Genomic DNA, 25246 nt, shown 5'->3' with positions numbered 1-25246 from the left:
TTGATTTATATGCTGAAGATGAGGAGTGGGAAGAGGGGCAGGAGTAATTGATTAATGGGAATGGAGCCCAGAGAGTGAGACAACAACAATTGGGCAGACAGAGGAATGGGTAAAGGTGAAACTGGAAGAATCAGTAACTGCTAAGGGGCCCATTAGTAGCTGACAGTGGGTTGGTTGTGGTCGCACACATGATCACACCTGGTGTGTGGTGGATGGGATCAAGACATGGGTGAATTTACTCAGGCTCTAAAATTATTGAACAGGAGAATCGACGTTTCGGGCGTAAGCCCTTCTTCAGGAATGAGGAAAGTGTGTCCAGCAGGCTAAGATAAAAGGTAGGGAGGAGGGACTAGGGGGAGGGGCGTTGGAAATGCGATAGGTGGAAGGAGGTCAAGGTGAGGGTGATAGGCCGGAGTGGGGTGGGGGCGGAGAGGTCAGGAAGAAGATTGCAGGTTAGGAAGGTGGTGCTGAGTTCGAGGGATTTGACTGAGACAAGGTGGGGAAATGAGGAAACTGGAGAAATCTGAGTTCATCCCTTGTGGTTGGAGGGTTCCTAAGCGGAAGATGAGGCGCTCTTCCTCCAACCGTCGTGTTGCTATGTTCTGGCGATGGAGGAGTCCAAGGACCTGCATGTCCTTGGTGGAGTGGAAGGGGGAATTGAAGTGTTGAGCCACGGGGTGGTTGGGTTGGTTGGTCTGGGTGTCCCAGAGGTGTTCTCTGAAACGTTCCGCAAGTAGGCGGCCTGTCTCCCCAATATAGAGGAGGCCACATCGGGTGCAGCAGATGCAATAGATGATGTGTGTGGAGGTGCAGGTGAATTTGTGGCGGATATGGAAGTATCCCTTGGGGCCTTGGAGGGAAGTAAGGGGGAGGTGTGGGCGCAAGTTTTGCATTTCTTGCGGTTGCAGGGGAAGGTGCAGGGGAAGGTCCTCCGTTTGGAGGACCCCACCACCAGGGATATATTTCCCTCCCCTCCCCTATCAGCGTTCCGAAAAGACCACTCCCTCCGTGACTCCCTCATAAGGTCCACACCCCCCACCAACCCAACCTCCACTCCCGGCACCTTCCCCTGCAACCGCAAGAAATGCAAAACTTGCGCCCACACCTCCCCCCCCTTACTTCCCTCCAAGGCCCCAAGGGATACTTCCATATCCGCCACAAATTCACCTGCACCTCCACACACATCATCTATTGCATCCGCTGCACCCGATGTGGCCTCCTGTATATTGGGGAGACAGGCCGCCTACTTGTGGAACGTTTCAGAGAACACCTCTGGGATACCCGGACCAACCACCCCGTGGCTCAACACTTCAACTCCCCCTCCCACTCCACCAAGGACATGCAGGTCCTTGGACTCCTCCATCGCCAGAACATAGCAACACGACGGTTGGAGGAAGAGCGCCTCATCTTCCGCTTAGGAACCCTCCAACCACAAGGGATGAACTCAGATTTCTCCAGTTTCCTCATTTCCCCTCCCCCCACCTTGTCTCAGTCAAATCCCTCGAACTCAGCACCGTCTTCCTAACCTGCAATCTTCTTCCTGACCTCTCCGCCCCCACCCCACTCCAGCCTATCACCCTCACCTTGACCTCCTTCCACCTATCGCATTTCCAACGCTCCTCCCCCAAGTCCCTCCTCCCTACCTTTTATCTTAGCCTGCTGGACACACTTTCCTCTTTCCTGAAGAAGGGCTTATGCCCGAAACATCGATTCTCCTGTTCCTTGGATGCTGCCTGACCTGCTACGCTTTTCCAGCAACACATTTTCAGCTCTGATCTCCAGCATCTGCAGTCCTCACTTTCTCCTCTAAAATTATTGAACTTGATATTGAATCCTGAAGGTTGCAAGGTTGCCAAGTGGAAAATGAAATGTTGTTCTTGCAGTGTATGCTGAGCTTCACTGAAGCATTGCAGAACCCTGAGACTGAGATGTTGGCCAGGAAAACAATGGTGTATTGAAATTGCAGACAACAGGAAGCTCAGCGTCATTTTTGCGTTCAGAATGTCGGCAAAGTGGTCCCCAGCTTGCGTTTCATCTTCCCAGTGTTGAGCAGATTGCATTGTGGGCAGTAAATATAGCAGACTGCATTGAGTGAAATGCACGTAATTGCTGCTTTACTTGGAAGGTATAGCTGGGGTCTTGGACAGCAAGGAGGGAGGAAGTAAATGAGTAGGTGGTACACCTCTATGATTTCACAGGAAGGTGCTGAGTGGGTGTGGCGAGGTTATAGGAGTGGAGGAGGAGTGGGCCAAGGTATCCCAGAGGCAGTGATCCCTGTGGAAGGCTGACTAGGGCAGGAAGGGGAATATTCATCCTGCTGGAAGTGGTGGAAATAGCTGCCTTTGGATGCGGATGCTGGTGGGGTGGTGAGGACCAACCATCCCTGTCGCTATTGTGGAAAGGAAAGAGAAGGGGCGAGAGCCAAAGTACAGAAGATGGATCAGTCATAGCTGGGGGCCCCGTCAACCACTGTGTTGGGAAATCCTCATTTGAGGAAGGAGGGGAATGTTTCAGAGGCCCCTTGTAAAAGCTGGCATCATTGGAACAGAAGTGATGGAAAGACTTCATAGGAAGCAAGGTGTGAGGATTTATAGGAAAGGTAACTGTGAGAGTTGGTGGGTTTGCAGTCAATATTGGTGGCCAGTCTATTTCCACATGTGGAAAGAGAGATTTCAAGAAAGGGAAGTCAGAGTTAGACCCGATGAAGGTGAGAGCATGGTGGAAAATTAACTTTTTCAATTTGTGATGTGAGAGAGAAGCAGCATGGACAATGTCATGGATGTACTGGACAAAAAGTTGTTGATTTGGGTACTGAGTAAGATTGGGTCAAGGAATGTTCCTTGTACCCCACAAAGAGACAGGTATAACGAGGGCCCATGCAGGTACCCATGACCACATCTTTGAGCTGAAGCAAGTGTGAAGAGTTAAAGGAGACCTTCTTCCTCAAACAAGTACTTCTCACCATTGTGATTGACAGGGCCCTCAGCATGGTCCACCGCACCTCCCAGTCCTCATCTCACCTCTTTATTTTCCTCTCACAACAGCAAAAGGTGTTCCCTGGGCCACCCCACCAGCATTCATAAGACCATAAGACATAGAAGCAGAAATTAAGTCAATTAACCCATCAGGTATGCTCCGTCATTCAATCATTGCTGATAAGTGGGAGAGTGAGGTTGAGAAACTTCCTTCCTGATCCCTTTACCACAAAGAACCTATCTATCTCCATCTTAAATATACTCAATGACCTGGCGCCACTGCATTCTGTGGCAGTGAATTCCATAGATTTACCACTCTCTGGCTGAAGTTTCTCCTTAGCTCTGTTCTGAAAGGTCTTCCCCTTTCTCTAAAGCTGTACCCTCGAGTTCTAGTCTCTCCTATCAATGGAAACATCTTCCCAACACTCGCTCTGTGCAGGCCATTCAGTATTCTTTAAGTTTCAATTAGATCCCCCCTCATCCTTCTAAACTCTCATCGAGTATAGACCCAGAGTCCTTAAACATTCCTCAAATGTTAAGCTGTTCATTCTTGGGCCTACTTAGGTTAATCTTCTCTGAACATGCTTCAAGGCCAGTTCATCCTTCCTGAGATATGGGGCCCAAAACCGTATACGACATTCCAAATGTGGTCTGACCACAGCCTTTTCGAGCCTCAGAAGTACATCCCTGCTTTTATGTTCAACTCCTCCCAAACTAAGTGCCATCATTGCCTTTTCCTTCCTAACGACTGACTCAACCTGCAAGATTACCTTGAGAAAATATTGGACTAGAACTTCCAAGTCTCTTTGCACTTCAGACTTCTAAATGATCATTAGTTGCTGTGTTCACCCCTTCCCTTGTCAGCCTTCTGCAGGGACTGTTTCTGAATCCGTTCTGAATACTTTTTGGACAAGGAACAAGAGTAGGTCATTAAGCCTTTCGAGCTTAAAAGTGTGTTGCTGGAAAAGCGCAGCAGGTCAGGCAGCATCAAAGGAACAGGAGCCTTTCGAGCCTGCTTCATATGTAGCAACACCATGGCTGATCTAATTTTAACCTCAACTGTATATTCCTATGTATCCCCAATTATCTTTCACCTCCTTGGCAATCAAGAACTGATCTACCTCCACCTTAAAAATATTTGAAGATTCTGCATCCAGTGTTGTTTGAGGAAGCACCCTTTCCACATCCACCTGGTGCAGTCCAGTCAGGATCTTGTATGTTTCAATTAAGTCAACTCTGACCTTTCTAACAGGTCTAGCCTAGCCTGCTTAGTCTTTCCATGTAAGGCAATACACTTATTTGAGGTTTGAATCCAGTAAATATCAGAATTTTTTCCAATGCGTTAACATCTTTCCATAAGTACAGTGACCACGACTGTATGTAGAAATCCAGATGTGGTCTCTCGAATGTCCTGTATAACTGAAGCATAACTTGCCTACTCTTGCATTCAGTTCCCTCGCAATGAACCATAATGTGCTATTACCTTTCCTACTTACTTGCTGTACTTGCACGCGAACCTTCTGTGATTCGCACAACCTCTCATCATTTAGATGATCAGCTTGTTCTTTAATCGTCCTCTTTTGAAGGAAAAGTAATGCTTTCCCATGCTGAACTCCATTTGCCGGATCTTTGTTCACTTATCTTAGCCTATGTACGTCCATTGCAGGCTCCTTTTATCTTCATAACTCCCTTTCGTACCTATCTTTGTGTTGTCAGCAAATTTAGCTACTATACCTTTTGTCCTGTCATACAAGTTAGTTAGTTAAATTGTAAAGAATTGATACCCTAGCACTGGCCCTTGTGGCACAGCATTTCTTATATCCTGCCATTCTGGAGAGACCTATTTATTCCTACCCTCTGTCAATCTTCTTCTCATGCCAAAATATTCCCCTAAAACCATGAGCTTTTCCACAATAACCTTTGATGTGGTATCTTCTCAAATGCCTTCTAGAAATCTAAGTAGAATACATGCACTGATTCCCCTTTTTCCACTGCACAAGCTACTTCGAAGAACTCCAATTAATTAGTTCAACATGATTTTCCTATGACTAAACCATGTTGGCACTATCTGATTACCTTAAACTTATGTAAGTGCTCTGTTATAATGTATTGAATAATAGCTTTTAGAGTCATCGAGGTCTGCAGCTCAGAAAAAGGCCCTTTGGCCCATCAAGCATGCTTCTCATATTCACCCTATGACAGATGTTAAGCTAAGTGGCTTGTATATTCCTCCTTTCTGCCCCTCTCCCTTTCAAATTAAGGAGTTATCTTGGCTATTTTCTAATCTAAAGGAACCTTTCTTTAATGTCATGACTTTTGGAAAATTACATTCAAGTATCTCCCAGCTAGTTCTTTTAGGATATCCCCTCAGATATGCAGAATATGTGGTTTGTCAGCCATCTCTTGATTCTCTCTCACTGATTCCCCAGATTCATTTTCTATCTGACCAACACTTAGCTTGTTAACTCTTTTTGAAATACCTGAAGAAACTTTTCCCATCTTTTTTTATTTTTGGATAACTTTCTCACGTATTCTAACTTTTCCTTCCTTATTTACCTTTTATTAATTTTTTACTGCATTTTATATTTTACATGCTCTTCTGCCACCAATATTTGCACAACTGTAAGTCTTATTCTTTGAGTTTGATGCCATCTTTCATCATTTTATTTAACCGTGAATGGCACGTCATTCCTGAGAATGTTTGTTTCTTCTTTGTTGGAATGTATCTATCTTGTGCTTTGTGGAATATCCCCATAATTGTATGCTACTGCATCTCTATTGATCTATCTCAACTTGAATGTCTTGCTAAAATTGACTCCATGTATCCAGTAAATTGACAGAAATGGGAGTTTACCTTTAATGAAAGAATTGAATGTGTTTCATTTAATAGCTAAATTCTGCTGTCTGTTGAAACACTTTGCTGTTCCCCAAGGTCACTGTTGTTTGGAACCCTGTTACTTAAGGCTCAACCTGCAGTTGGCATCCAGGCCTGGTTTCACAAACCAGCAAAGCTTGTTCCTTTCCTTTAACACAACCTGTTCCAAAATCTGCCAGTCATTTCCAGCTCATAATTCAAAATTGATGAAAGACTAAAGATAAAATCATGGAAAATCAGTGTGGGTTCTGGCATTCTCTCTCCCATTCAGAAGTGCATGATTTTGTTCGTGAGACATGGAGTTCCTGTGCTGTGTATCTTAACTGACCTTGTATTTATGTTGCTTTATAGTAAAAAACTTGATTAATAGTTATTTTTACAAAGTAAAGATGTTTTACAGTCTGTCAATATGGTGAAGTTATGCATTCACATTGAATTGTTTGTCAGAATATTTGATCCATGGAATTCGAGCAAACTGTTTCAATCATTCTCTCTGGTTCCCTGTGTACTTAGTCCCATGAATGCTATGTTGTGAATTCTGGAAAATTGTAATGTTTTTGCTCTTTTCAGTGTCTTTTGGAACTTCAAAATGAAGCTCTATTTATGCGGACCACAGAACTGGAGAATGTTGCTACGCTTTGTTTTAAAGCCTTCGAAGGTTCGAATTATGATGTACGCGTATCGGTTTCAAAATTGCTGGGTGCTGTTCTGGCTACAGCTGTGATGCCTAAACGGGGCACTGGTAGGTGCTATACTTGAACAGTTGGAATTTTTTGGTGCAACTTTATTTGAACTAATTTGGCTTCTGAAATAAGATTTCAGTATTGAAATAACAACCTAAAAGTAACAGGTTTGGAACATATTTCTTAATGGCTGCATCTGATCAAGTTGATTCTTTTATGTGAAGTGAAGGTGCAGAACTCCTATCCTTTACCTTGAAGGATAATCAAGATCCTTTTCTTTTAAAGAAAGTTGGATAATATAACTAATTAACTTCAATGTTCCATTGTATCCTTCTGCCTGCTGTGATCTTTTAAGTAAACTATGTTTAATTTAAGCAGGTGTTTAACTTAAAATGAAGCCTTGCATTCTGAGGAAATATTAAAAATGTCATATTTATCTTAACCAGGACTTCTGAATGGTGCACCTAGTACTTGTAACTGATCCTGAGCCTTCCTGGAGCTTTTGTCCGTATTAGACTATAATTGTCATCTTCCACCGAAGTAATATTGACTTCCTTTGCCACAAACATAGCCATCCATTCCTTTGCCATCACTAAGTATGACAATTTCAGTGCCTGCCTAGCCAATAAAGTTTTAATGATGTTATGTTCGACACTAAGTTCAACTTATCAACACTGTTAACCTCACTGACTTGTTGTCTCCCAGCCAAACATTTCCTCAGGTTTTAAAATGATCATTTTCGTATTTGAAAGTACTTGAAGACCTTGTAAAGCTCTTCTTCTACAACTTCCCTCAGCCTGACAACCTCTCCAGAACTTTCCATACTTCGAACGTTAATCTCTTGTATGCCATCCACTTCATCTCTTCCTTGGTACCCATGCCATCAGCTTATAGGCCCCATTATCTGAAATTTCTTCCCGAAAATTTCCACCATCCCTTTCCTTTCAGTAAGCATCTTTTCCTCGAGGGATTTTTTTTGGCAACCACTCCTGCAGTTACTTAATACTTCTCTCTTTGGCTTTGCATTCATTTCTTTCTTATGTTTTTATATAAATATCTGGAAATTTTTTCTGTATTAAGTGGACCTTAGTGAAAAAGAATCCCAGCCTGTTCCCTCCTGGAGAGCATCTAGTCTGGACTTGATTGTATCCAATAGTTTTGATTGGGTATTTGAGCCCTGGAAAGTTGTGTATTGCTTTTCTTACGCTTGCAATTCATTTCATCCACTTCATGTGAATTTCCAAGTTGTATGGGACTCTTGTGATGCAGGGGTTGGGTCTCTACCTCTGAGCCAGGATACCTGGGTTAAACTTCCACCTGCTCCATCGGTATTGAATAATATCCCTAAACCGGTTAATTAGAAAATATTATGAATTTAAAAATTAAGCAAAGTCAGGTTTGGGCCTTAGTTTGGCATTTGGTTAACCGTGCTTCTCAATTTTTTTTGGTGATTTTGAAAGCACATGTTTTCGATTTGTGTGATGTTTCTTTAAGACCCAAGTGGTTGGTATATCCCCTGAAAGAGTGTAATTTGATTGTATTCAATATTAGATTCCAAGAAATGCCCATGTGGTTCGCCATAGGGGTGAACAACGAAGAAACTAAGAGTAAATCAAAAGCTGATTACAGTGACAGCTTGACTTCCAGTCTTTTCTTCATGTTTGCTAGTTTAGAATGCCAGTAATTTAAGTAAAGAGGAAACATTGTCTCCTCTTTAAATGGAAGACTTTTCAGTTCGGCAGTTTTTTTTTACCAGATCCTGATGTTGAAGTAGGGCTCTGAGAATAGAACAGTGACTGTGTTACTGGATGTATTGTACAATTGGATAAGACAAACACTGAAAATTGGATGATGTGGTATTGTTGATTTGTTAAGACCCATGACTATTGTGTTGGTGTTCCAGAACCAATAAGACTGTATCAAGGAGTTAGAGAAGGAAGAAAATCTCTGAAGATTCTATGTCTTGGGGACTGTTGTGACACAAGTGAGAGAGTGTTTGTAGAATTCTGCATTATCAGTAAAGGGGGACTGGGGACTTTAGTTGGCACATGGCTGCTGGTGAATATGACACAAAGACAAACAATTAGAAGGAAGATGCGAAATCCTTGAAAACTCAGCCCAAGCTACAAAGTCTGAGAGATGGCACTTGGTGCACCAAGTAGTAGAAATCCTTATAACTACTTGAAATATAGTCCATTTGAAGTGAAATTTATGTTTTTATTCAAAATATCCTTCATCTGTTAATGTTTGATTTATGGTAGTTTTAGTTGGTTTGTTACAATAACATGTTTAAAAGGTGAAATGTTGTGCTTCGGCTTTCTTTCCGTTGACCTCATCGGGATTTGTTTTATTCTAACAAAAAAAGATTCTCGGTCTCTGCAGGGTTCTATAACACTTAAAATTTGGTTTTGAATTTTGTTGATGTCATACTAACCAGCATAATTTGACTGAAACCGTGCCTCTCCATTTTAATATCATTGTCCACTCATTGGGAGGATTAAATCTAATAGATAACCTAGAAAACATACTGGAGATACCTATTTTGTGTACTACTATAGTCTGTGGGTTTAGTGTTTAAAAGTTTACCTTAGTTGTTCCTTTTTCTGTCAGGTGTGAGGCAGGTTGTTCGTAAAACCACACTGGAGGAAACTATGAACTTGCTGGCTTCTGGCTTCTTGCGAGGAGGCAGCGGGTTCTTGCGTGTCAGTGGAGAAATGCTAAAAGGAGGCAGTTCTGTGAACCGGGATATTCGGATTGGAGTAACTCAGGTTTGAAATTACATTTCAGTTTTACCTTTGAGATACCATGTATGGAGTCTCTTTTAACTGCATTTTTGTTTGTTGTAGAATCAAAAAGTATTGAAGTGTATAAATGTATGAAAATACACAAATATTATGTAAAAGTTTGTGGAACATTTTAAAATAATTGATAGTATGCTTTTTGAAATGCTACTTTCTCAGGCATGGAATATCCTCTTTGCTTCTTTCTTGTGATCATCCTCCTCATTTTAAGGGAATGGCCCTTTACTGTGTGGTGTACTATGAACCAGTGGTAGACTTGAAAACTATTAATCCACAGAAGCTGTTAATCATTAAGATTGAAGGAAGTCTGGGGTATGATATTTTGACCTTCTTTATGTCGTTGTTACTTCTTGATTAATTGACATCTTCCTCAGCTCTCCAACATCACAGTCTTCAGCCAATTTGATTTCTTTCAGTATGAAATAAAGAAATTGCCAAGTGCATTGTGTACACTGCAGGCCTTGATGTTGTACCAGCTGTAGTGCTGAGGATATCTGCATCTTCTGTGCTGTATCATTCCTGTGCTAGTGAGACTCTTAGTCAAGCAATTTCAGTACAACTACCATATTAGCGTCTACCTGCCAATTTAGAAGATTGCCCAATTATGTTCTGTCTACAAGAAAAAACAGAATTAATCAATTCAGCCAATTTCTTCCCCCATAAATCCATTCTCGATCATGATCAGAGTGAAGAAGATATCAACAGAGCTGTCAAGGGGTACTTAACCTGCTCACTGAAGCTGACTTCAGATTCCACCAGGAACAATCAACTCCAGAGTTCATTGTAAATTTTGCCCAAATATGGGCAAGAATTGAATTATGGAAATGAAGTAAAAAACAATTCCTCCTAACGTCGAGGATACATTTGATTAAGTCTGGCACCAAGGAGCCTAAGTGAAGTTATAGTCAATGAGAATTGAAGGGAAACTCTCCACGAGTTGCAGTCATACCAATAAGTTGGTAAAGACTTTTGGAGACTATTCATTTCAGTGCAAAGACATCATTGCCTGTTCCTGAGGGTAGTGCCCTAGGCCCAGCCCATGAATCATTCTGACCTTTCCTCCATCGTAAAGGTCAAAAGTGGTTTGCTGATGAATGCAGATTTTTGGCCCATTGGTAAGTCATCAGTCCATGCCTCTGTGTGGTACGCTGTGGACAACATTTAGGCTTAGGAGGATGATTGGCAAGTAGCATACGTGTCGCAGAAGTGCCATGCAATGACCTATCATCAATAATAAGCAATCTAATCCTCTCCCTATCATCATTAACATTACAAATACTGAGTTCACCACCTTCACCAACCTTTTTGTTACCATTTACCAGAAAATTAGATAGACCAGCCTGATGAATACTGTGGTGGTGACGACTGTGGTTCAGATACTGAGAATTTTACGATGATTACCTCTTCTTGCTGATTCCCCAAAATCTATCCGGTGTCAACAAGGCACAAGTCAGGAGCATGATGAATACATTGCACTCATCTCACTCAAAACTATCAAAACAACACACACCACTTGATTAACACCACTTCGAGGACTGGCACAGTGACAACAGTGTACAAGATGCACTGTAGCAACTTGGTGAAATTCAACCAAATCTTCAAACCAGTGACCACATCATCTAGAAGAACAATGTGGCATCAGTTACCTGGGTGTACCAAGATCTGCAAATTCATCTCCAGGTTTTTCACAATTCAAATGAAAATTTATCACCATTCCTTTGCTGTTGCTGTGTTAAAGTTCTAGAATTGAGTCTCAAACTGCATTCTGGATATATTTGTAGTGTATGAACTTCAGTTCAAAATAGTGGCTGATCGTTTTGAGGACAACTGGGAATTCGTCATACATGCTGGCTTTGCCATTGATGTCTAAATTCCATTGTTATGATCCCAGTGGAGAACTGTTTTTCAAAACAAAAACCCAAGTTTATCAAACAGTTGCCAAATCAAGACATAACTGAACAAGAAATCACTTTATTATTTTTCTTTCAATACTCGTCAGAATGAATTTACATGATATAAATTAATAATCAAATCATATTGGAATGAACTAAAAATTACACATGAAATAGCCAATACTAGAAAATCTATCCCAGTCCATTCTGCCTGTCTGGCCAATATTTTCAGCCTCAAAGTTCTTCCAAGCAGAGATCTTCCTCGTGCAGAATGTTTGGTCTCTGTTTCAAGGAAATAGCCCGATTTTCATGTAAACCGGTTATGCCGTACAATTTTCTGCAAAATGCCGTACTTTTTTCTAAAACCTTCTCAACTCTTGGATCCTGTCAGTTGTGGTAATGTAGGTCAACCACCTTTGTCTTCATATGGGATGGCTGATTCTGGAAATTGTTACTTGAAAGTGATAGAAACAGTGGCAACAGAGGATATGCTTTTTGGTTGCCCAGAAATCCAGCTCTATGACTCTAATTGCTGACCACCTTCACTCTGTTCAGATCCTCTCATTTGTCTTGATGGCCTCTGTAGTTAAACTTCCTTCCTTTTAGTATTCTTTCCATATCAATTGTTATGAGGTTGTACAGACCAATATTCATTATTATCCCAAAAAATCTTTATTCCTTTACAAGTGATGCAAACCTTTACAAATTCTTTTCAAAAACTTCGAAAAACCGTTGCGAATTTCCCAGACATGAAATAAGTAAGTCTTTCCCTATGGTTACCACTTACCATGTACATATGATACAAAGATAAGCTCCAGATTACTCTTTTTTTAATAATGTATTTTTATTAAGAAAAAATAGATTTTTAAACATTACAACAAATACAAAACAATGCAATTCAAAACAGTACGAAATAGTACTAAACTAAACCCAAATAATAAAAAAAATTCCCCAAGACACCCTCCTATACAAATGTATAAACATATATAGAGAAGCATAAAATTAAAACACCCCTACACCTAAAATCCTCTCCATTGCACCCACCACAGCGCTCCAATATGTTTGAAGCCTGTCACAAGACCAAAGACAATGGGTAAGAGTACCCATATAGACCTTGCACTTGGGGCATGCTGAAGATACCCCGAGTTTAAATTTTGACAAATGGTCTGGGGCTAAGTGGACCCTGTGGAGAATCTTCCACTGTAAAGCATGGGTCCTATTGCAAATTGATGTCTTCCTTGCATTGTCCCAAATATCCTTCCATGCCTCTGAAGAAACTTCAACACCCAGCTCTCTTTCCCACATCTTGCAGAGTCGATCAGACTCATCTGAGGTGGCACCCCCCAATTGATGATATAAAGTACTGACAGAGAGTGTACTCTTAGCCCTTAGTACCCCTCTTTCTATGTCAGATTTGTAGGGATCAGTCAAAAATGTGGTCTTTTTTTGAATAATATCCCTAACTTGAAAAAAACGAAGAGGTCTCTATTAGGTAACTTGTACTTCTATACCAACTGATCGAAGGACATCATTACATCTCCCTCAAATAAATCACCCATGCAAGATACACCCCTAGCTGCCCAGCGTTTACATCCTGAATCTATCATACCTGGTTTAAAACTCGGCATACCCACTAAAGGTGTAAACAAAGATGTTTTGCCAATGTTACCTTCCCTCTGCCGAATTGCCCTCCATGCTTTAACAGTATTGATGACTATTGGGTTATGGCAATATTCCCTAACTGTCCTCACTTTGTCCAAAAACAGCAAACTGGTAAGGGGGCACCTTGCCTGGGAGACTTTGATATCTAGCCATTTTGAAAGAGGGTCCCCACAAACCCAATCACTTACGTAGGTTAAAAGTGAGCTTAATTGGTAATTTTTAATGTCCGGAAGGTCTACTCCTCCCAATCTGTGAGGCAACTGCAGTTTGGCTAATTTAATGAGGTGCCAGATAAAGGAGCTGAACCAACCTTTCAGTCTCCTGAGTGTTTGTTTATTGAAAATCAGGGGGAGCATCCGCATAGGGTATAGCAAACGAAGGAGAATATTCATCTTAATAAGCGCTATCCGACCCAACCATGAGACTGGAAATGCCTCCCATCTTTGGAGATCTTTAATTTTTTCAAATAATTGAATAAAATTGTCTTTGAACAGCCAGTCCAGAACTGGAGTAATGAATATGCCCAAATACACAAACCCCCCCTGTGACCACCTAACTGGGAATCTATAGTCACTCTCAAGAGCCAACTCTTTCGTAAGACCACCCATAGGCATAGCCTCTGATTTAGCAAAATTAATCTTGTATCCTGAAAAAGCGCCAAACGCGTGAATGCATTGTATCAGGCAAGGCACTGAGACTGCTGGATTTGTCAAGAAAATTAGAACATCATCTGCATACAGCGAGATTTTATGTAATTTTGACCCCACTTCTGGAGCTGATATATTGAGATCCCCACGAATGGCCTCTGCTAACGGTTCAATCACCAACGTAAAAAGTAATGGTGAAAGGGGACAGCCCTGCCAGCTGCGCCTAGAAATATTAAAATTGCTTGATCGTACCCCGTTGGTAATGACCGCAGTGAGAGGTGCACTGTAGAAAACCTTTATCCAGCTTATGAAAACTTCGCCCAGACCAAACCGGTCTAGAGTATAGAAAAGATACGGCCACTCAACTCGGTCAAATGCCTTCTCTGCATCTAAAGAAATCACCAATCCCTGTATTGACTGCTGTTGGCACTCTTGAATTAGGTTAAGCAGCCTCCTAATGTTATTGGAGGATCTGCGACCCTTTATGAAGCCTGTCTGATTCTCTTTAATAATAGAGGGTAACACAGTCTCCAGCCTTAACGCGAGAGCCTTAGAGAGGAACTTAAAGTCCATATTTAAGAGCAAGATTGGCCTGTATGAAGCACAGTCTTCTGGATCCTTCCCTTTTTTAAGGATGTGAAATATTGGCCTCACTAAGAGATGGTGGGAGACAAACAGGACTGTATGAATCATTGAACATATTGAGCATCGGGCCTGACAGTATACTTATAAATTCCTTATAGAATTCACAGGGAAGTCCATCAGGACCGGACGCCTTTCCATTTTGAAGCTGTCTCACAGCTTCCTGCACTTCTTGCTCTGATAATGGGGCATTGAAAAAGGGCTGTTGTTCGGGAGTCACACCTGGGAGCTTCAGATCTCGAAAAAAGGATTCCATTTTGGCCTGCCTCTCCTTACAAATCTCAGACTGATACAATTTAGAGTAGAATCTCTGGAACGCCACATTAATCTTTTTAGAATCACATGTTAGGTTCCCAGACCCTTCCCTAATCGCTGTAATGGTTTGTGGGGCACTTCTCTTTCTGGCAAGGTATGCTAAGTATTTGCCTGGCTTGTCACCATGCTTGTTTAACCTTTGCTTTGCGAAAGCCAGCTCCTTCTTTGCCGTCTGCGTGAGCACAGAATTTAATGCAGACCGCAGTGCCGTAATCCTCTGTAATTTGACCAGCGAGGGTCTGTCAAAATAGGCCTTCTCGGCTGCCTTCAACCGTGCGACAAGGAGACTTTGCTGCTCACCCTTCTGCCGCTTCCTACTGGTGGAATATGAAATAACTAACCCCCTGGCATAAGCTTTGGAAGTTTCCCGGAGAACAGATGAGCTATCAACCGAGCCTATGTTGATGTCTAGGAATGCCTGAAATTCCCTAGAGAAATACTGCACAAACTTGCTGTCCATGAGGATAAAGGGGTCCGTTTGTCAGTACCTTGAATCCGCTGTAACATCCTTAATTTTAACCATGAAGTACACTGGAGCATGGTCAGAGATGGCAATATTACCAATCGTACAGGATGCCACCAGATCCAGGGGTCCCGCAGGGGTCAGAAAAAAATCAATCCTCATGTGACATCTATGCGGATTGGATAAAAAAGTGAAATCCCTACCTGTAGGGTGGAGACACCTCCAGACGTCCACCAACCATAATTCCCCACACAGACCCAATAACTGTTTAGTTTGTGCAGAGAGTATCGAGGGACCTTTAGGCAACCTGTCTACTGTGGGGTCCATGAGGCAGTTAAAATCTCCCCCAATAATGATGTGCCGAGACTTGAGACTTATCAGTTTAGAAAAAGCATCTACCAAGAATTCAAGAGGATGAGCTGGGGGACAATAAACATTTAAAATGCCATATTCTTCCCCATTTATCAAGGCTTTAAGAATTACAAACCTCCCGTATGTGTCTTTAACACATTCCAACAATTTAAATGAGAGATTTTTCCTTACCAATATAGCCACTCCCCTAATTCTGGTATTAAATGATGAAAAATAAACTTGGTCAAAGCCATTCTCCTCTAATTTCAGATGCTCCTTGTCATCCAAATGTGTCTCCTGTAACAAAGCAATATCCACCTTCTCCTTTCTAAGACTCAAGAGTACCTTCTTCCTCTTAATTGGTGAGTGACTTCCCTTGATATTCCAGGTACACCATTTAATCAAATCATTAGCCATAATCTTCTGCAATTATATTTAAATTCCAGAGAGGAGGAACCTGAAATACAAATTGCTGAGCCTTAGTGTCGCATGGTCCCCCAAATATAAAAACTACATAAACTAAAACCACTACATTTTACAAACATACGAAATTATTAAAAATAAAAAACAACAAAAACCAGAAAACAAAACAATATATAAAGTGCCAGTAGCGCTGAGTAGGGGAACTCACCCCCTGGCCGGAGGGGGCAACTACCCGTCCCGAACTGCCCATAAATAGGCATCTAACCATCTCAACCACCTTCACTTCTCCCAGCTAGAGCCGCATCGCAAGCACAAGCTAAAAAGAATAAACACCCCATAGAATATAAATATGAATTTAAAAAATTCTTTCTTTTAAAAAAAAAGGGGGAACAAATACCCCACCCATCCTTTGGTATGTCCTAACTTAGAAATTTAAAATGTACATCTTAACCTCCGCCAGACATAGTTTGAACCAAATTATTATCAATAGACGAAAAAAAAGGGGAAAAACAAAGCTCCAACTGGATTTCCTCCATTTCTTTTACAGAATGATAAACGCATACCCAAGCAACAATATTTATACATACTACAATTGTTTAAATTAGGTTAGTTTGTCCACAAAGTCTCTTGCCTTCTCCGATGTGTCAAAGAGATGCATGGATCCATCTAAGGTGATCCGAAGCACTGCCGGATATCTCAGGGAGTACTGAATCCCAAGCTCCTTCAGTCTTCTCTTGACGCAATCATACAATTTTCGTTTCTGAAAAGTCCTGAAAAAACATGAGCTTAGACCCCTCGTAAATTAGGGCCTTTGGATCCTACCCCGAGAGTCTGGAAGCCTCTATAACTCTCTCCTTATCCCGGTAATGATGGAACCGCACCAGGAAAGGACGAGTGCGTTGACCCAGACCCGACCTCCGCGCTGCGACTCAGTGAGCCCTCTCTATCTTCAATCCTTTCATGCCAGCCTCCAAGTCAAGGAATTTCAGAAGCCAATCTTCAACAAATTCCGCAGGTCGCTCACCTTCCTTACCCTCCGGCAGACTGATGATCCAAATGTTTTTTCTCCTGCCCCTGTTTTCAAGATCATCCACTTAGTCATGCAAGTTACGAACCTGTGTCTTCAGGGCTTGGATCTCTTCCTTGAATGAACTGGCATCAGCTTCCACCACTGTGACCCTGTGCTCCACCTCATCCATCCTCTTCTCCAGGTCTCCCAGCTGCTGCTCATGCTTCTGCAGCATGAGAGAGACTGGAGCCAACTTCTTTTCAATCTCTTTCCCCAACATCTCGCGAGATTTCGAAAGCTGGTTCACCAGGTCCTGGAGAGTAATCGGCTCCGAGGCTGCTGCAGGCTGAGCTGCAGGCCTGGCCTCAGATGCTCCTCCTCCCTTTTTAGGCATTTCTGGACAGCTGAAAATACAGGTAAGTCAATTTTAAAATGTTTCTTGGAGCTCCACAATCTTTCCAATACCCCAAGAAATCCTGATGACCTGCGTTCGGTGGGTTAAAGGACCATCCTGCTCCTGCTGCAATGCAAAGCTCTGCAGTGTGATCTTTTCGGATCGCCGCCATCTTAGATCCCCAGATTACTCATTTTAGTTTTGTGCAGTTTACAACAACTTTGAATTTAATCATGAAATGTGTGATGGAAAGGGATAATTAACTGAGTTGTGTAATGTTATTCAAATGTATTTTGTTGGGTCTTGAAATTAGAAGCAATCGCAATTTTCATTGATTCATGTTTTTCTAGGCTTATGTTGCTTTTATTTCTACACTGGGTGGGCAGTGGTTGGAACTGAATTTTGCTGCCGTACTTGAACATGTTTTGGAGTTGGTGTCTCACCCAAAAGCTACCCAGACGCAAATTGATGCCATATGTTGTCGCCGTTGTGTTTCATTTATCCTTCGATCTGCAGTAGGAAGTCTGCTTGGAGAGAAAGCTCAGATTGCAGCAGCCAAAGAGATCTGCCAGGTTGTCGGTAAACAGAAGAAAGCTGTAGGTAAGAAAGTAGAATCAATCTAGGATAATCTTCATGCCAAACAAAGAAAGCTTAATGTTGAGATGTAGTTTTGTATGTGGGCTCCACAGTTATAGAGTCATAGAGATGTACAGCATGGAAACAGATCCTTCGGTCCAACCTGTCCATGCCGACCTGATATCCCAACCCAATCTAGTCCCACCTGCCAGCTCCCGGCCCATAACCCTCCAAACCCTTCCTATTCATATACCCATCCAAATGCCTCTTAAATGTTGCAATTGTACCAGCCTCCACCACATCCTCTGGCAGCTCACGTACCACCCTCTGCATGAAAAAGTTGCCCCTTAGTTCTCTTTTATATCTTTCCCCTCTCACCCTAAACCTATGCCCTCTAGTTCTGGACTCCCCGACCCCAGGGAAAAGACTTTGTCTATTTATCCTATCCATGCCCCTCATAATTTTGTAAACCTCTATAAGGTCACCCCTCAGCCTCCGATGCTCCAGGGAAAACAGCACCGGCCTGTTCAGCCTTTCCCTGTAGTTTAGATCCTTCAACCCTGGCAACATCCTTTATCTTTGGATGTACAATTTGAAACGTTTATTGCAGTTTCTACATTTTATTCTACACTGTGGCTGCCTCTCAATTCATGTGATTTGTGCTTCATGTATTGTTCTTGATAATGTATGGCAAATTAAATGTTATGAGAAAGGATGCCATCTTATGAATAATACTTTTATACAATGCATCACTGGATTGTTCCAGGAATATAGCTTGTTAAATTCAGTAGTATGCGTTAAGAATTTTTCAGCTGATGGTAACACTAAATAAGTCAGATTCCAGAGTGATACCTGGTTTGAAAAATTACAAGTTTTATTTTTGCAATTTAGTTGCCATGGTGGCCTGCCTCTAAAGATATTCACGCAAATCTCCCAATTTACTTTTAACAAAAGTACATAAGTCTACTTAGAAGAAAAGGGAAAGAAGACAAAGCTTTGTACATAATTTGGAACAATCTTAAAAACAGCATAAAGAAAGAATCAGCACTTTTTTCCAACATGTTGTACAAACATTCAACCTCAGTGAACTCATAATCATGGCTTTACTTGAACAGTTCAAACTTTAACTGACAAAGTTGCAAGCATTTCCTTTTGGTAAGTTTTTTCATAATTACCAGATGTGACTCTCTTTTACTGTCTATCCCAGAGGCAGACAGACAGGCTAACTCACTGACATTTATCAGATTATTGAAGAAAAATCAAGGCTTTGATTAATTTTAGTCTTGTGAACAGCACATGTATTGATGTGGATCTTCTGAACTGAACCTGGCTCTGACTTCTGGATTCGCTTTATCTTTGTCAAGGTTGTAAAGCTCAACTTGGTATAACACTTGAGCAATAAACTCAGCTCAAAGTTTCTCTACTCGTTTTGCTTATATTTTGTGTGCACTTATCCTTGGTATCTACAATATTTTGCTTTATATTTCCCTTAATTGCTAGATGCTGCGATGAGTGACACCAATATGGAGACAAAGTTGGATACAATGGATGTATCTGCAAGCCAACATGTACTTGTCTGTGCCCTTCAAGAATTGGGCAGTCTAGTGCAAGGCCTTGGTTCTACTGCTGCCCCATTGCTTCAGGATTCTACCATAGGTAATATGACAAGTACTTCAGTACTGGATGTTATATGCAGTAATGGTTCTGAAAGTTGCCTTAAAATCCACCCACTTTGATGTTACATCATCTTTCAGCAACAAATCACAATGGTGACACATGTCATCCCTGGCTACTGATAGTTGTAATTGTATCTAACTACCAAATGTAGTTAGATACAATTGCTATTATGCAATAAACTAGACAGTTGGACGAGTGCCTTAATTTGTTAAAACTAATTTGTGGTTATCCACTAATACTGAAAGTTAGACATACTCTTATACTGAACATGGAAAGCAGAATTCACAGCAGTGAAATACCTCAACCACAAACTGCCGTGGTTGACACCGAATGCCCAATACGACATGGAGATGCATATCTGCCTTTCGGTCTGTGAGGGAGACCATGAAATTCCAATTGTCTCATCTCGTGTTGCTGTTCTCTGACATGATCATCTGAATATTAATGTGACTGTAGTGGTGTAATGTTTACATTAGAGAATGTGAAAATATGTTTGAATGAGTTCACCCGCAAGGTTTGCTCTCATTAAATGTAAATGTTTTACTTGCTGATGATCCGAATTGTTGCTTGCAGGTACTGATTGAATGTAATCCTATCACTCAAACCATGAAAAGTTCCATAATTTGTACGTATTATGGATTCTATCCCAAAGAACTGCAAGAGCGAGTTGTACATATGAGGTTTCCTGAGTAAGACCAGTAAAGCAATCTGTTAAAAAGCTATTTGACATTAGATTGAATGATTTGGATTGTGAGGCACTCTGGAATGAGAGGTCATAGTTTTAGGATAAGGGGCTCTAGATTTAAAACAGATGACAAAAAATCACTTCTCTCAAAGGGTCCTGAATTCATTAGCAGGTCATAAGCAGGTACCACTCGAGAGGCCTGAGTACCATCATATGCTTAAAAAAAACACATCCGCCATTAAATTTACAATTCATCTCGGGATATTAAATACACTGTGTAGTGGTGCAGAAAATATATTAAAATGATTGTTTAAATTTTGTGATTGGCGGTAATGGAACTTTCTATTGATCTTGAAAGCAAAAAAGCAGTGCATTTCCTATTGTTTGTTTGATTCTGGTGCCAAGTTGCAATAATCACCAGGAGTCCAGCAACAGGTGATGTTACTCACATTGACGAATGTTTATATGCAGATGTTGAGAAGTAAGGTGTATTTCTTCCTATATAAATGTGTTATTAGGTTTACGGAGTGTGAAATTAAAATTGGGGACACATGTCATAGTCATAGAGGTGTACAGCATGGAAACGGACCCTTCGGTCCAACCCGTCCATGCCGACCAGATATCCCAAACCAATCTAGTCCCACCTGCCAGCACCTGGCCCATATCCCTCCAAACCCATCCTATTCATATATCCATCCAAATACCTTTTAAATGTTGCAATTGTACCAGCCTCAACCACTTCCCCTGGCAGCTCATTCCGTACATGTACCAACCTCTCTGTGAAAAAGTTGCTCCGTAGGTCTCTTTTATATCTTTCCCCTCTCACTCTAAACCTATGCCCTCTAGTTCTGGACTCCCTGACCCCAGGGAAAAGACTTTGTCTATTTATCTTATCCATGCCCCTCATAATTTTGTAAACCTCTATATAAAAAAAGTATTAGACCAAAGTTGACATATTAATATGATAATTTTCCTCACTAACAATCCATGTTTGATCTGATTTGAAATTTGAAAATTTCCAAACATTAACTTTGCTTTTCAGGGTGTAGGAGGTTGTCAGAAGCCATTAACTTTATTGCATTGTTCTAAGAAAAAAAATGTTGTTCAATAAGGCTCAACTTGTTATAATTTTAAGTACGGTAGTATTGGAGTGGGTTAAATTGATTTCCAAAATGGTCATCTGCAGCGACTTCAGTGGCATATCCTGAGGAGGATTAGGTAATCACTGAAAGCAATTTGTGGATGTTGATGTTTAACTGCACCTGTGCAGATGTTAGAAATTGATGTCAGTTTCACAACTGTAATGAAGTTAAATGCTGAAAGTGAGTGTCATTACGACTGCAAAATCCAGGTCATTTTTAACAAACTGCAATTACATCTAAAAGGATATTATTAATGTCAGTACTGATCTGCATATGAATTTTGAGCTCATTACACTCAACTAATACAAATCCTATCTTGTGCATTACTGTATGATGAGTAGATGGCCACGAAAGGGTAAAAGAGAATTTTGTCAACAGAATAAATAACACTTAATTCTGGGAAAGGTAGTGAATATTTAAAACTCCAATCTTATTCAAAGAACAATTGGATATTGGGGTGCATTGGTGAATATCTATTTTTATGAAATGATGGACTGAACTGTCTGATCTTATGTCTGCTTGTTTTTATGTTAGCAGTAGGTGAGTCCTTTGTCAGTAAAAGTATTGAACAACCTAACTGGCAACCAGCTTGAAGGCAAAAGTTTTGAATATCTTGGTTAAAAAGCTAAAATTGTTTCTTTTTGAAAATGCAAGTCAAAACTCAAATGTATACATCTTTTGTCAGGTGTGCTGGACAAAGTAATTTCAGTGCTGCTGCATCCCAGTGTTTCAGCTAGATTAGCTGCAGCTTGGTGTTTGCGTTGTTTCGCAGTGGCATTGCCATCTGAGATTTCTCCTCTTCTGGATCGTTGCACTGAACGCCTAAGTGCTCTGAGATCTTCCCCTGAAGCAGTAACTGGTTACAGTTTTGCAATAGCAGCACTGCTAGGAGCAGTCCAGCATTGTCCACTAGGTATCCCTCATGAGAAAGGAAAGGTAATGATTTTGCTTCTGTTTATTTGGACAAGAAAACTTAAGATGATTCAGAAGCAGAAATAAATTGATTTTAAGCACTGCTGTTTTGTTATTGAACACCAAATCTTTCGTCATCAAATATATTTTTCCACTTATGTTTATATGGTGCTGTTAAACAATTTTTGTTCATATCCATGGTCAATGTATATTGAAAATCCATTTTTAAATTAATTTATTCCAGTTGATAATGACCCAAGCAGAGGATTCCTTACGTACTGCAATCCAAAATAGTCGCCTTTCAGTACACCGCACTCAAGCTGGTTGGCTTCTTTTTTCTGCACTTATGACACTAGGTAAGATGGTTAACAACCAGAGGCAAAACAAAATCTGATTCCTAAATTAAAAGTGTCAGAGTTCTTAAGAGAGGAAAGTGATGAATTATTGGCATTTATTTAATTGTAACTGTTGGCGCTGCAGAGATTTTAGCGGATTCTTAACATTTTAAAGATATGTTGATCTGTGAGGCATCTGATAATTAGGAGTCCAATCAAGATCCAATCGTGTCATTAAAATACTAAAAAATTTCAAATTGTCTGTCCTCTTAAGTTAATGCTGTATCTCTAAACTTTATTTTCAAAAATCATGTTGTGAAGTTATTATGTACAGTAGTTTTCAAAATATGATTTTTCAAATGCCTTGAATCCCATTTATTTCCTCCCAAAACAGCTTTGATCAAAGTCATAAACGCAATTTTCTGCACAGGTAACATTTGCTACAACAGAGCATACCAGCTTTCTTCTTGACTGCTCCTCTAATCCACACATGGCCAATGAATCTCTAATAATGGCTTTTTTTCCATCTGTCCATCGCTACCTGTGGGTCTGTCATCACGTCCCTTTTTCTACCTCATGATGTCATCTGTAGACATAAGGAGCTAGTGAAAGAAATGGAAAGATATCTTGATGAGGTTGGATGAAGAAGGGTAGGGGGAGGTTTGTGTGGTCCACAACACTGACATAGATCAATTGGGCCAAATGGCTGTAATTATTTGTAATTCATAATCCTGGACGAACTTTCATGTTTATGCTGATGAACTCTCCCTTCCTATCAATTGTTTTAATTCCATAAGCACTTCCTGCGTACCCATCTGTGAACCTTTATAGCTTCTGTGTGACTTTTCTACAATATTTTCTTATGTATCTTTCTCTCATCAGTAAATTTGACACTTTCTTAATCAAAGTTTAATCTGCAATTAGCCTCCAGGTCTGGCGCCTCAAAAATAAACAGTTTGTTTGGTCTGTTCTTCTACCACAAGCTGTCCCAAATTCCACAAGTTCTTTCCAGCTCAATACAAAATTGATAAAAGAATAACAATAGTAATAATGAAAAAGCAGCAAGTGTTCTCACATAAGACCAGAATTTATTTGAAGCCATATGATTCCTAACAAGTATTTTTTTAAATGCAGTTTTACTTTCCATTGATCTTTTATTTAAAAATGCAGACTTCTCCTCTGACCTTCTCACTCAAATGAGCAAAAAATAATGCAATGTGAAGCTTCTTGTTCATAACTAGTAAAAATGCCCCACATTTGACATTAATTTCAACCATCCTTATACCTCTGCATGTTTTAGTCTAGAAGGTTTTTAAAAAGCCTTCAAAAATCACTTGTGCTTCAGGAGGAGATAGGAAAATTCTCCCCAAACATTAGCACAGGAGAATTTTTGGTAAATGTCTAATAGGTTGCTCATCTTCAATGAATATAAATGGATCTGCACCCTCATAGTAACTGCTTGCCATGCTCTGAGTAGACAGCTTGTTTTGAACATTCATGTTGGGCATGCGGACATTATGCGGACATTATGCTACTTTATACATTCGTTAACCTAACTTCAAATTGCATAGTGCAACAAATGAACATTTGCTCAGTGTGTAACTAGTTGTCATCCTATTATAAAATGTAAGACAAATTTAAATGAATTTTAGTTGGTCTAATATATTACTTTATACTTGATCTTAACTATAATTGTCTTAATCTGGAGTGTTTATAATGGGTGAACTACTTGCAAATATTAGATGATTTTATGTTTATTTTTTCCAAATTTGGCACCCGTTATGTTACCAGTTTGTAATTTCAGGGCCAGCAGTCATACACTGTCATCTTCCAAGAATCCTCTTGCTTTGGAAAAGTGTATTCCCTCAATCCCCAAAAGACTTGGAAATGGAAAGAAGTCGTGGGGATTGCTTCACATGGCAGGTGATGCTGGAAGAACGTGCAGGAGCTCTCTGTGGTAAGACATTTGAAACTTTGTGTTGTTGCAGGAAAATTACTTCGCACTTCATACAGCCTCATTTTGTTGAGCATACCATGGACACTCTTGCAGTCCTTTTGCTTCCCAGTTAACACTCTCCTGAAACTGGATGGGCTCCAAAGGATCCTGTATCACTTTTGATGTAAAATGAGCAATTGAGTGAAGAAATCTTTAATTACAGCAAATTAGAATAAACTAAAATAAAATAACCTAAGAATACAAATTAAGTACTAAAGGATGCTTAAATACATGTCGTAAAATGTGAAACCAAACAGATTATATCTGAGTGAGATATGAGGAGATTTGTAGCTCAGGTTGAGGTTCTGGATGTAAGTTTGCTCGCTGAGCTAGAAGGTTTGTTTTCAGATGTTTCGTCACCATACTCGATAACCTCATCAGTGAGCTTCTTTTGAAACTCTGGTGGTATGGCCTGCTTTTTATTTGTGTGTTTGGGTTTCCTTGGGTTGGCGATATCATTTCCTGTGGTGATGTCATTCCCTTTCTTTTTTTTCTCAGCGGGGGTTAGTAAAAGGGGTCCAAGTCCATGTGTTTGTGGATAGAGTTCCAGTTGGGATGCCATGTTTCGAGGAATTCTTGTGCATGTCTGTTTGTTTTGTCCTACGATGGATGTGTTGTCCCAGTCAAAGTGGTGTCCTTTCTCATCTTTATATAAAGATACTAGTGAGAGTGGGTCATGTCTTTTTGTGGCTAGTCGATGTTCATGTATCCTGGTGGCTAGTTTTCTGCCTGTTTGTCCAATGTAGCATTTGTTACAGTTCTTGCAAGGTATTTTGTAAATGACATTAGTT

General features: G+C 40.6%; 1 protein-coding gene across 7 annotated transcripts in view; it reads left to right on the top strand.

Moving 5' to 3' along the window:
- The window catches only part of heatr5a (HEAT repeat containing 5a), a 186940-nt gene that overhangs the window by 35994 nt on the left and 125700 nt on the right, over positions 1-25246 (top strand). For all 7 annotated transcript variants that reach the window (XM_087990048.1, XM_043698067.2, XM_087990052.1 and 4 more), the window contains 7 exons: positions 6421-6592; positions 9144-9301; positions 17483-17732; positions 19209-19364; positions 21898-22148; positions 22369-22480; positions 24264-24416. In XM_087990048.1, the coding sequence (XP_087846174.1) occupies positions 6421-6592; positions 9144-9301; positions 17483-17732; positions 19209-19364; positions 21898-22148; positions 22369-22480; positions 24264-24416 (1252 nt within the window). The remainder of the gene's footprint in view (positions 1-6420; positions 6593-9143; positions 9302-17482; positions 17733-19208; positions 19365-21897; positions 22149-22368; positions 22481-24263; positions 24417-25246) is intronic.

Source organism: Chiloscyllium plagiosum, unplaced genomic scaffold, assembly GCF_037043375.1.
Source record: "Chiloscyllium plagiosum isolate Xiang-an unplaced genomic scaffold, Cpla_swu_hap1 HiC_scaffold_8, whole genome shotgun sequence".
Taxonomy (NCBI): Eukaryota; Metazoa; Chordata; class Chondrichthyes; order Orectolobiformes; family Hemiscylliidae; genus Chiloscyllium; species Chiloscyllium plagiosum.
This window is presented reverse-complemented; position numbering and strand designations above follow the sequence as displayed.